Below are 12,695 nucleotides of genomic sequence, written 5' to 3'. Positions count from 1 at the left end.
TCCACCGACTGAGTCAGCCAGGGACCCCAACTCTGCTCTTTGAATGCAGTCCCGTGATGCTGATCCTTCCATGGGAATGAAAAGCCATGGAAGCACAGGGTGAGCGTGCGGCCCAGGGATGCTGGGCGGCAGCGACGCACAGAAGAATCCCCGGGCGAAAGCCTCCGAGCAGCATGGAAGGCCTCTCACACAGAACCCGGCAAAAAAAACATTAGTGTTCCAACCTGGCGCCAAGGAATTCCAGAAAACATGCCTTCACCATCACAGCAGGCATTTTGTGAAAGCCGCTCACTTTGTCACATTAACTTCACAGAAACAGTGATCCGGGATCAAGGAGTATTGCCACCGAGGAAATCCGATGCTGGTGCACTCTGCCCAGGTTTGAGCATTTGAAAATGAAGTAGAGCCGGGGAGTAAAGCGGGCACATTCGTCAGGGCAGAACACGGGGGAGGACTTGGTACATGAGCTCTGGCTTCAGGGACGAGCTGGACCCCAGGTCAGAGAGATGTGGGAAAACCAAACAACGCAGAGTAGGGTGGTGTGGGAAGAACACGAGAACATAGCCCAGGGAGGGAAGCGATTACAGACGTGCTCAGCATGCTCAGGATGATAGGGAGACGCCATCAGACCCGCCAGGCTCGCTGATGTCATGGCACCACCATGGGCTGGGGCAATGTGCTTGTGTCCACTAGGGCGGGCCACCCTGTCCCCCCACCCTGGCCTCGCTCCTTAGGAGACCCCCAGAGACTAGATTGCTTGGGACTTCATAAAGAACAGAAAGACTCAACCAAGAAGGGATGAATGCACATGGAAACATACTGACATGTTTTTACACACCTATGACACACACAAAAACACACAGCGAATCACAAAACCGCATAGACAGAGGACAGTAAAGGGGCAGCTCTTAAACACCCTAGTGGCCCTTCCCTCCACCACAGGACCCACTTCCACAGGGACGATCCCTGAGCAGATGGACACCGGCGTCCGGCCACATCATCCTCTCCAAAAGCATCCCTCAAAGGATGAGCTAAAATGAGCCCCCACCCAACCCCAAATCTGTAAGACTGAACAGAACCAGCCACTGGGAAACATCAAGAAATGGAAGCTTGACGAGAATCCTCTGGGAAAGAGCATCCGTTGTGTATGATTTTCAGGCTTTACAACGGAAGTCCATCGCATGCTTTTCAGCACGGGCTGAGTGGTCCAAAGGAGTGAAGTCTATTCACTATGCAGCAAACCCTGCCGGTTATTCGGGGGAACTGCATGATGCCACGGCGCCCGGGGAGCCTCCGTGGGCGTTCAGCCACCCGCTGCATTGAGGGTAAGCCCACACCCCGTGGGACGAGGGCTGCTAGCCACTGCGCTCCCGAGCCCACACTCTGGCAGGCACACACCGCAATCCAGAGTGAGCCCCCCCGCGTCCTGTTCCGAAGTGCCCTATGCGTGGAGTTCCCAGCGTCCTAGACTTATTCCTTTCCCTCCATGATCCCACACAGCCTCTTGCCTGTGGGCTGTGTCATTTGCTGTCCATCGTGTGGGAGCAGATAATGACCCGACCCGCTTGCCTGTCCTCTGTGCAGGGGCAGTGCGCCCCCCCGGCCCTCACCCACCCCTCGAGGTCCCCCATGCTCCAGCCCCCCAGATGACAGCTGGCCTTCCCCCCGTGCCCATTCGCGGGGCGCCCCAGCACCCCTGGCACTGCCTCGGCCTTCTCGCCTCCCCCCCTTGCTGGTCTGCCTACTCCTCTCTCTCCTCCTGGCTTCCTACTTTCCAGATCAAGCCTGGGCTGTGCCCGCTCAGCACCGACCCGTCTCTGAAAGGCCAGAGATGAATGAGGGACCACGTCAAGGTCTGTCCCTGTCATCATGAGGCACACAGAAAAACCCATTAACGTGGCCAGGCCTCCACTCTTTCCGTGGTGAGGAGAACTGTTTCATCTACCCCATCCAGATGGCTGAAACAGTAAGACTCCGAACAACAGGGAGAAGTTGGCGTGAGCATGATCCCCCAGCTACCCGAGCAGCTCCTCGACCTCCATCACTCACTGCTTCTCAAAGCGGGGCCTGTTACTCTGCCATTTCTGGATCCCAGGCCGAGACACCGAGCCTGCTTCCACGGGGCCCGGCCCCTCTCCGCTGGACCAGAGGCCACAGGGGTTTGGTTTAAGGAGAGTCTCTCGGATCAGACCAGTTCTGTGGTGGAGACGGAGACACAGCAAGCCTACTGGTGGGCTACAGTGTATGGGGCCTCGCGGTCAAGGGTCAGACGGGGGGGTACCCACCGCCTACTCCCTGGGGGCAGCTGTGTCTGTTTAGCCCTGACACCCTACATTTCTTCCTTATGGCACAGGGATGATGATAATCTGCTCCGTGGTATTTTTCTAAAGGTTACAGGAAGTGCCAGCAAGACTTCCGGCACTCATGGTGTCCAGGGCATGCTGAGCACTCGATCAGTGTGTCCTAATACTGTGGTTATTAATATATTAGAGAAAATCGATCTCCAGTAGAAGCACAGACGGAATGGGCTGCCGTATCCCATCAGATATCGGCTTATCAGATATTGGCTCAGATGACACCACAGGATCGGAGCGGTGCTCTGCCTGGTGGGCAGACTTCCAGAGCGCCAACCACCACCTCCACCCCAACCGAGACAGAGAGCTCAGCACCCGGTTCATCTGCCGTAGAGACACAGATACCAGCTGACTTGGTTCGGCTGATGCACGCAGAGCTGAGGCCAGGAATTCTGCATTCTTCCGCATCCACTCACCCTGGTGACTCCGATCAGAGTCACCCTGGTGACAGCTCAGCCGAGCAGAGCCATGTAGCGCTTCTCAGGCGTTCCCACCCACGGACCCCTAGCACAGGACGATGGAGGGCGGCCGAGGGATGTATGCAGGGAGAAGACAGGATCCCAGAAAAGCCCGTACAGGAAGAAAATTTTCTGAAATGAATGTTTGTTTGTTTTTTTCAGGAAAATATTAATATTCTAGCCTCTTCCTTTTGTTTTCGTATAAAATATGTCTCATTTTCCCGCAAACGTTGAAGCAAAAGTGATGCTTTCGGGCGATGCACCAAGTTTACTCTGTGACGCCATGGGCCCTGGCACGCCGCGCAAGAAGGATCCACGCACTGCGCTCTGGAGACCTCTTTTACGCCGTGAAATGTCACTGTAAAGGTGGGGGAGCATCTGTGAAGGCACTTCGTGGGGATTCATACTGTTGTTCTCTAAGCACGGTGGGCAGGAGGCTGAGCTCAGAGCTTCCTGCGTGCAGTGACAGACCCCGGGAGCCATCAAAAGCCAGACGCATGAGACACGCGGGCGGGGGTAGCCAGCTTGGGGCACAGGAGGAGTGACACTGTCCCCACGTGGTAAGTGCCACAGGGGAGCCCGGGAATGGTGGCGGAGAAGTCAGCAGGACACGGCTTTGCCCCTAGAGCAACTCTACGTGATTCCGTGTTTTGTGTTGGAAAGTGGTTTTTTTTTTTTAAGATTTTACGTATCTACTTGAGAGAGAGAGAGCACATGAAGCAGTCGGGGAGGCAAAGGGAGAGGGACAAGCAAACCTGGGAGTCCGACGCAGGGCTCCATCCCACGGCTCTGAGGTCATGACCTGAGCCAAAATCAAGAGTCAGGCACTTAACCAACTGAGCCACCCAGGCGCCCCTTGCATTGGAAAGTGATTTTGATCTGCAAAGTTTCATCGTCCTCGTCTGCAGTGGGAGGAAAACCATGTCGCCTACGGAGTTGTTCTAAGAATTAAAGTCTGTTCAGCACCCAGTGTATAGAAGTGCTTACACCGACAGCAGGAATTGCTGGAGGAGAGAGCCAGGCCTGACCAGTGGTCATTAATTCCTCAGGATGAAAGTAGGCAGAACAACTAGAAAGCAGGAGACCAAAGCATGCACTGCGAGGGGCTTCGGGTGTTTCTGCTTTTTGTTCTCTTGTGTTTGATGGATACCTGCAGAGTATGATATTTTACGGGGGGAGCAAACTGAGGACGTGTTTATATTGCTGAGCATACATCATTTAGAATATGTGCTCTAAAGCTCACCCGCGGGGGCCTAATTCAGAGCCAACGCTAAAGGCAGCTCCCGGCCCTTCCCCACCAGAGAGCGTGTTTGGGAAACCGGGAGCCCTGCTCCTGCCCAGGCAGGGGAGCGGGGACATGGCCCCACCTGCTGTGGACACTGTCTTCTGGCCCCATGTGACCAGAAGAGGGTAAGTGACCAGAGCCAGGTGGCCCATCGTCACCCAAGCCGACAAGACAGAGCCGGCGGTTTGCAGAATGAAGCCAATAGCCTCGCTCAGTCAGGGACCCTGGGCTGAGTGCGGGTTGCCTCGACTTAAGACAAACAAGGGGCGCCTGGGGGGCTCAGTGGGTTCAGCGTCTGCCTTCGGCTCCGGTAGTGATCTCAGGGTCCTGGGATCGAGCCCCGCATCGGGCTCCCTGCTCACAGGGGAGGCTGCTTCTCCCTCTGCCTCTGCCCCCTCCCCTGCTCGTGCTTTCGCTCTCTCTCAAATAAATGAATTAAAAAAAAAAATCTAGGGGCGCCTGGGTGGCTCAGTTGGTTAAGCGACTGCCTTCGGCTCAGGTCATGATCCTGGAGTCCCTGGATCGAGTCCCGCATCGGGCTCCCTGCTCGGCGAGGAGCCTTCTTCTCCCTCTAACCCTCCCCCCTCTCATGTACTCTCTCTCTCTCTCATTCTCACTCTCTCAAATAAATAAATAAATCTTTAAAAAAAAAAAAAAAATCTAAAAAGACAAAGAGTTTTAGCAGCTTTAGAGCTGCTTCTCCCATTGCGCCCAAGCCAAGAACCGAATTTGAAGACCTGCCCATGGCTGAACACGGCCTCCAGACTGTCTCACCAGGGACCCTAACCAGAGTGCACGGGAAGCCCACTCCACAGCCCTGCATACGGCTGAGCAGAGACCACAGCCCACAGCTTCTCCCATCTGCAGAGCAGGGGATTCAGTGCACACTCTGGCCCGATTCGGGTCCCCACACCATGAGCTGTGCAGGCTCTGATCCCATCCTCATGGCCTGCCAGGCAGGGAAGCTGATTCACAGCCCCGTCTACTGTGGAATATAATACGCCGTCCCGACCACCCAGGAAGCTGAGCCAGAGAATCAGACAATGCGGAGCCCTCTCTACAGTTTCGCTTCGGCAGGGAACCGAACCAGCAAACCCCTGTACCTGACCCCAGAGGTGAAACGTTGTCTCACCTGAAAACAGAACATAATAAGAGGACCCACCTGCCCACGGACATTACCAGCAGACTCACCCAGAAACCCCAAACTAAGCCAATGGAAGAAAATATAAATATCTAACATGTTAGCAATAAAAAATAAAATACAACCTCAAACTATATAAACCCTACATTGACAGAACATAAGGAGAAATAGAGAAGTCCACAACCCCAATGGGAAATTACAACACACACCTGTTAATAACTGAAAGAATGAGCATTAAAAAAAATCAGTAAGGGGGAGCCTGGGTGGCTTAGTCGGTTAAGCATCTGCCTTTGGCTCAGGTCATGATCTCAGGGTCCTGGGATCGAGTCCAGCATCAGGCTCCCTGCTCTGCGGGGAGTCTGCTTCTCCCTTTGCTTGCTGCTCCCCCTGCTTGTTCTCTCTCTCCCTCTCTATCTCTGACAAACAAATAAATAAAATCTTAAAAATAAATAATAAATGGAAAATCACGATATTTAGAAAGTAAGCTATAAACTTTCAAACAACCCAAGGATCAAAAACAGCTACACTTCACTGAATGCTAATGAAAATAGAACATATCAAAACATGTGAGAGGCAGCGAGGTGATGTCCAGAGGGAAGCATGTGATCATAAGCATGTATATGTACATACACGAAAAGAAAAAGAAGGTGGAAATCACAGATCTACGTATCTCTCTAAGGAAGTTACCAAAAAAAAAGTGACAAACCAGAGACAGTGAAAGGATAGAACCAGAAACGAAACACAAAACAAACAAAAAATCAGAAGTCAATAAAATAAAAAATAAAATTATCACTAAAGCCAAACATTTGTTTTATTAAAAAAAAAACTAATAAAATTGAGGACCCTCCAACAAGACTGATCAAAAAAAATAAAAGTAAGGAGAGAGAGAGAGGAACACAAATCAAAGTGTATCAGTAAAATTGGGATTATTCCCACATACCCTTCAGATGTAAAGGTGAATTTACTGAGTAAAATTGCTCAGGAAATGTTTCTCTCGTGCACCCTTTTTCAGATTGACATTTTCGGATGTGAACCAGCAAAACATGATCATAAAACAAGAATGGGGAGGACGACGAGCCCAGGAGACTCGGTATCCCGTCTGGGAGAACAGAGCAGGTAATTCCTGGGAGCGCTTGGGGGTGATGCTCAGAAGCCCACCTGCCTGGCCCAGGGCAAGAGGGCAGGCCAGCAGGTGTCTGCCCACATGGACAGAGGGACTCCCCCATCAGGAAGGGTGACACACTGGCACGGAGGGCAGTGGGGAGCCAAGAGAACAGAAACTCTAGGAAGAGGGAAACATTGTGAAAAAGGAAATTTCATTAAAACCTGTAACCTGGCTCTGCACCGAACCGTATTTGTCTGGTCATGATGTGGACATAAGGAAAACATCCATCCCTGCAAGGGAGCCATGGGGCCTGGGAGGGAGAAGCAAGGCCGCATCTCTCACAGCAGGAAATGGATTGATAACTCCTATGTAAAGATATAACGATACATAATGTATCACACCATGATAGAAAGATACAATCCACAAGAAACAGTTAAACACGTTTAAAGTGGGTTCGTGCTAGGGGGTGGACATGGAAGGGGGCCGGACCGAGAACTCTTACTAACAGGCAGTACTGAAGGACATGAAGAATCTTTGCAACAGAATCCATTTCTTTTTTTTTTAAGATGCATTTATTCTATTTTTAGAGAAAGAGAGAGAGGCAGCACGACCAGGAGGGGCAGAGGCAGAGGGAGAGAGAGAGAATCCCAAGCAGATTCCCCGCTGAGCATGGAGCCCCATGCGGGGCTCGATCCCACGACCCTGAGATCATGACCTGAGCCGAAACCAAGAGTCGGGCACTTAACCAGCTGTGCTATGCAGGCATCCCTAGAATCCATTTATGAGCTGTTCGCAAAATAATATAAACAGTGTGATCATTTTTCTGAAAATATATGTACCCACGCTCACATGAGCCATGCAAATCCATCTGAAAAAGTAACCCCAGGCGGTCTGTGATGATGAGGTTATGGGTAGATTTTTTTTTTCCTGGCTTCTTTGTATTTCCTAATATTTCTACAATAGACATAAATTGCTTTTGGAACAAGGAAACGGTTACTTTAAAAAAGTTAAGGAATGGGGCGCCTGGGTGGCTCAGTTGGTTAAGCGACTGCCTTCGGCTCAGGTCATGATCCTGGAGTCCCTGGATCGAGTCCCGCATCGGGCTCCCTGCTCGGCAGGGAGTCTGCTTCTCCCTCTGACCCTCCCCCCTCTCATGTGCTTGCTCTCTCGCATTCTGTCTCTCTCAAATAAATAAATAAATAATCTTAAAAAAAAATAAAAAAATAAAAAAAATAAAAAAGTTAAGGAATGAAATCAAGAGCCTGACTGGACAAACATTCCCAGAAATTGCTACAAATTATTTTCAAATGCTCCTTTTTGCCCCAGGCTCCAGGTGCTGGTTCTAAGGCAGAGAAATGGATGACCTCGCTAGCAATTTTTTCTTTTTAATTTTATTTTTTTAATGTAATCTCCACACCCAACGTGGGACTCGAACTCACGACCCCGAGATCAAGAGAGGCACACTCTTCCGACAGAGCCCGTCAAGTGCCCCTCACCAGCGATTTTAAAAGGATGCATGAAGTAAAGTGATCGAATTCTTTACCTACAGAGTTACAAAAAGGAGGTTTGTAAAACATACAAAGGTATGTTTTAATTCCTTGAAAAATGACTTAAAGCGGTGACATTTATTTTTAAATATCATTAACTTGGGGCACCAGGCTGGCTCAGTCAGTTAAGGGACCCGCTCAGATCTTGATCTCAGGGTCGTGAGTTTAAGCCCCACAGTGGGCTGCACACTGGGCATGGAGCCTACTTAAGAAATAAAATAAAAAGGAAATAATTCAAGTTCATTAACTTTTCTAAGGCAGTAAATTCATCACACCTGTTTTTTTCAGAAGAGGGAAGTATGGTGCCTCCTGCAATGCCTAGCCCCCTGCCAACCCCCCGCGCTGCAGGCGGCCACCAGCCCCTTCCTTCTGGTGGAACAGGGTGCCAGGAGCCAGAGACGTCCTCTCTTCCCTCAGGGGGACTTCCTTTATTCTTGTTCTGCACTCAGCTGGGCTGGGCTCCCGAGCACACCCCCAGGATGCTCCTGTGACAAACCCCAATTTTGCCACCATGCCACTGTTCCTAACACGGCCATCTGTGCCTGGCACGCGGTGGTGGGCAGGGTCTCCAGATCCTGGCACAGAACCCAACTCTCGTGTTTGCTCGCTACCCGGTTGTTTAATATCTAAATGAATTCATGCATTAACTACGGAGGGGCAACCCAACCACTGGCAGATTGATAAAACTTTCTAACCTGAGCTCCAAATTTTCAATGTACCTGCTTTCAGTCAACTATTAACTCAGGAATACTCATTTGTTTCAAAAACTCATTAATTGTTTCAAGTCTCATTAATTCTTGCACTCACATCAGAAGCCTTCCTTTTTGACTACGTTCCTTGCTACTCAAGCCCTGACTCCATAAACCAGAACACTTTAGGTATGAGCAACCTTTGGAGCGTTATCTAGTTTTCCAGACAAGCAAACAGAACCGGAGAAGAGCAACCTGTCAGTGTCACCCAGAAACTTGGAGGCAGAAGGATGAGGACCCCAGCGGTGGGCTATTTGGTAAGTGGACCATGCCACGCCCACCCACGTACACAGACACGCCCACCTAGGTACATGGACACGCCTACATACACAGATATGCCCACCCACAGACACGGACACGCCCACCTAGGTACATGGACACGCCCACATACACAGATATGCCCACCCGCTTACCCCCACACACCTCCACCTACTTACCGTAAGTCTGGAGCTTTTCCGTCAGCTTGTCAACATCAATGTGCAGTTGGCTCTCTACAAAGTTTCTTATAAATTTGTTCCTCAGGGCTTCCTAAGGAAAATAACACAGCTTAACAAAAATAATCTCATTTCCTCTTACTGAATAATACTTGTTAGGTTTATTTGAAGTTTCATTTTACAAGAAAAAGACACATAAAGTGAATCATGGTGAAAGAGGTTCTAAAAATCATGGTAAATAACAGGATCACAGTTGATTAGGACTTCACTTTGAAAAACAAGAGTAATGATTGTGACAATTTAGATTGTCATTGAAATTATGCACTAACATTGAAAACAAAGAATGACACAAGTGTCGACTTTTCAGGAGAATTTTCTAACAAAAGTAGAGGGTGATGCTTTATAGATCATTTATGGGGCGCCTGGCTGGCTCAGTCGGTTAAGCGTGTGACTCTTGATATCAGGGTCCTGAGTTCAAGCCCCACATTGGGCATGGGGCCTACTTTAAATAAAATAAAATAAAATAATCCTTAAGATTCTGCCCCTCCCACCTGCTCACACACACATGCACACATGCTCTCTCTCTCTAAAAATAAATACATAAATACATAAATAAATTAGTAAATAATTAAATAGAAAGCTTTTTTAAAAGAGCCTTTCCATTGTGTTTTCCACCGGCCAGTTTTAGAGATGGGGTCACTCTCATAAAACCACCATGGAAGGGTTTCTGCATTTCCCGAACCCACTTTTAATCCTGTGGCCATCAAATCTCATCTTTGGAAGAAACCTGCAGATCATGATCTGTGTGATCCCTCTTTCATATTGAATGGCTCCAACTCTCCCTTGTCAAGGTTTTCACTAAGGAGGGCTCCCCAAGGTGCTTGGAATGAAAGCTTGCCTCCGGATTGACTGCCCCCTGCAACATCCAGCAGCCCACCAAGACTGAGGGGGACATCCTGATGTCATGAGGCCAGAGCCAGGACCAAGCTAGGAGGGGGCTGGCAGAACGGGGAGTAGTTCTGGAACCTATCAGTTCACTAGAGAATATTTACACGTGACCCTGACTTCATGTGAGCGCACAGCCTTGAAACTTAGAACTTCCGATAAGGAATTCTCAAACGGCGTCCACCCTCTGCATTCAGCTCTGTGACTTCTCACCTCTGCCTCCCGGATGTGATGATTTTATCGACGCTTGTGTACAGATGACAGGATTTCCTTATGAAACACTGGTGGGGGGCGCCTGGGTGGCTCAGTCGTTAAGCGTCTGCCTTCGGCTCAGGTCATGATCCCGGGACCCTGGGATCGAGCCCCACATCGGGCTCCCTGCTCCGCGGGGAAGCCTGCTTCTCCCTCTCCCACTCCCCCTGCTTGTGTTCCCTCTCTCGCTATGTCTCTCTGTGTCAAATAAATAAATAAAATCTTTTAAAAAAAAATAAAAAATAAAAAATAAAAAAAAAAAAAAAACACTGGTGGGCACTTTTATTTTACTGGAATCTTGCGTATCTTTTGCTGGGCATTCACCACGGGCCAGACACTGGCTGAGTACTTTCTGTGTATTGATCATCTACACTCGGCCACATCTCCATGAGGAGATCACTTGCTTTTCCCTGAGCAGAAACACAGTCCGGGTCTCGGGCAGCAGTGAAGCACCTGCCCAACTGTCTGGTGGCAAGAGCCAGGCCTGGAATACAGGTCTTCACACTCCCCAATCATGAGCCCCACGCTGGGAAATGGGGCGCCACTCACCACGCTTTTTCCTTGAAGATGATAAGCGCAGGTGATGGAAGAAGGAGTTGCGTTTCTAACATGACTGCCTGGCAGGTGGTACCAGCTCATGGGAGGACCTCTCCCTGAAGCCGTGTGGACCGGGGGCAGGGGGGCAGTCAGGTGCTCACACGACTTTGGAGACCCTCCATTTGTTGTTCATGATGTTGCATGTAATTATTCCTAATCGCAGCAGAGACTTTCTCAAAGCCTAAGCTATCTCCGATCTGGCCCACTAGAGAAAAAGCCTGCTGATCCCATAACAAATCAACCCACGAGCAAACAACTTCAAGAAGAATATGACGATAGTCCTCATGCTCACACAGTGGGGGCCGCCCTGAGACCCGGTGTCGCAGACCTTCAAACACCAGGACAGGACCGCCAGCTGCCGCTGGGCTCTGAAACCACCTGGGTTTAACGCCCGGGGCCACCAACACCCCGCCAGGCCCACTGTCAGGAGCCACGGGACCCCCGGCACAGGACTCCCCGGGGGAAACTGCAGCTCTGGGACAGTGTGTTCACCCCACTGCTGGGCTAGACTAGGAATTAAAGCCAGCCAGGCTGGCTCCCGAGTCCCTACAATGAATTGCCTTGAACTACTTGTCTGGTGCATAAAAAATAGGCCAAACAAGAATAAAAAGGCGGGCGTGATTTCTCATGCTATCAGACTTCAGGGGACTTCCAGTTACACAAATGGCCCCAGGTTATTATGTGGCCTACCTCCTGTAAAGTTCTGAAGTTCATGGCTGTCGGGCTCTGCAGGAATTGGCCGTCTTAAAACACAGCCCCCAGGATTTTGGAATATATTAGATCGTCGATACAGAATGTCAGGGAGTGATAACTGGCCCTTTAAACAGACCCACAGTTGAAAAGTACGCAAACCACTCAAAAGAGCATTAAGGTACAGAATTGTGCCTCCATTTATGGAATTTATTTTTTTTTAAGATTTTATTTATTTGACAGAGAGAGCACAAGCAGGGAGAGGGGCAGTGGGAGAGGGAGAAGCAGATTCCCCACTTAGCAGGGAGCCCGATGCGGGACTCGATCCCAGGACCCTGAGATCATGACCTGAGCCGAAGGCAGACGCTTAACCGACTGAGCCACCCAGGCGTCCCTCCATTTGTGGAATTTAAAGAACAGGCAAATACTATTAAATTATTCATCGTGCTCATAATAGTGACATCTGGCACGAACCAAGCCCTTGACCACTCACAAAACTGCCTCACACATTCAACTCTAGGTCAGTATTATTAGTCAGCTGACAGCCGCACCCGAGGGGCACGGTGGGGCCCCCTGAGGGGCCGCTCCGATTTCGAGGCACGCCCTCGCAGGTGCCCCCCCAACCCTCGCCCTCGATGTGAAGACAGCCACCACTCACCTGCAGTTGGCTGAGCATCTGGCCACTCCCACTGTTCTGAAAAATGCCGGACATTTTCAGCAGTGTTTCTGTTAAAGTCTTCAGCTTGTGCACGAAATGGAAAGTGTAATTTGCCTGCAAAACGAAGCATACGTGGGTTTATCTCCAGGTCTGCTACGCCAGCTCGGGAGGGTTCTTAGGGGCCGTGCAGGGACAAGAGGGAGAGAAGCCTAATATACATGACTGGCCACCAGAGCAAAGAGCCACCAATGTCACCGGCAGGCCGCCGACGCCTCCCCAGGCCAGGTGACCGGCTCCAGCGTCCTCGTCTCTGAGGTGAGTCCCAAGACTACTCTCGCAGACTCTCCCTGCAAGTGCCGTCCACCCGTCCACCACGGTGGCCCCAGGACTGAGCTCACTGTGGGGAACAGCAGATGTCCCCAGAACACACCTGCTACATAAAATCATGTTTGCCCACATTTCCTCCTCAAAAATATGCTC

General features: G+C 50.4%; 1 protein-coding gene across 1 annotated transcript in view; it reads right to left on the bottom strand.

Annotated features, from left to right (window-relative positions):
* Window positions 1-12,695, bottom strand: part of ABCA13 (ATP binding cassette subfamily A member 13) — a 369,069-nt gene that overhangs the window by 236,086 nt on the left and 120,288 nt on the right. Inside the window, exons 28-29 of the mRNA XM_032430502.1 lie at window positions 12,216-12,329; window positions 9,077-9,167 (exon numbers count right to left, since the gene is read on the bottom strand). Coding sequence (XP_032286393.1) covers window positions 9,077-9,167; window positions 12,216-12,329 — 205 coding nt within the window. The remainder of the gene's footprint in view (window positions 1-9,076; window positions 9,168-12,215; window positions 12,330-12,695) is intronic.

Source organism: Phoca vitulina, unplaced genomic scaffold (genome assembly GCF_004348235.1).
Source record: "Phoca vitulina isolate PV1807 unplaced genomic scaffold, GSC_HSeal_1.0 scaffold44, whole genome shotgun sequence".
Taxonomy (NCBI): Eukaryota; Metazoa; Chordata; class Mammalia; order Carnivora; family Phocidae; genus Phoca; species Phoca vitulina.
The sequence above is the reverse complement of the archived record's forward strand: the minus strand, read 5'-3'. Positions and strand labels throughout refer to the sequence as shown.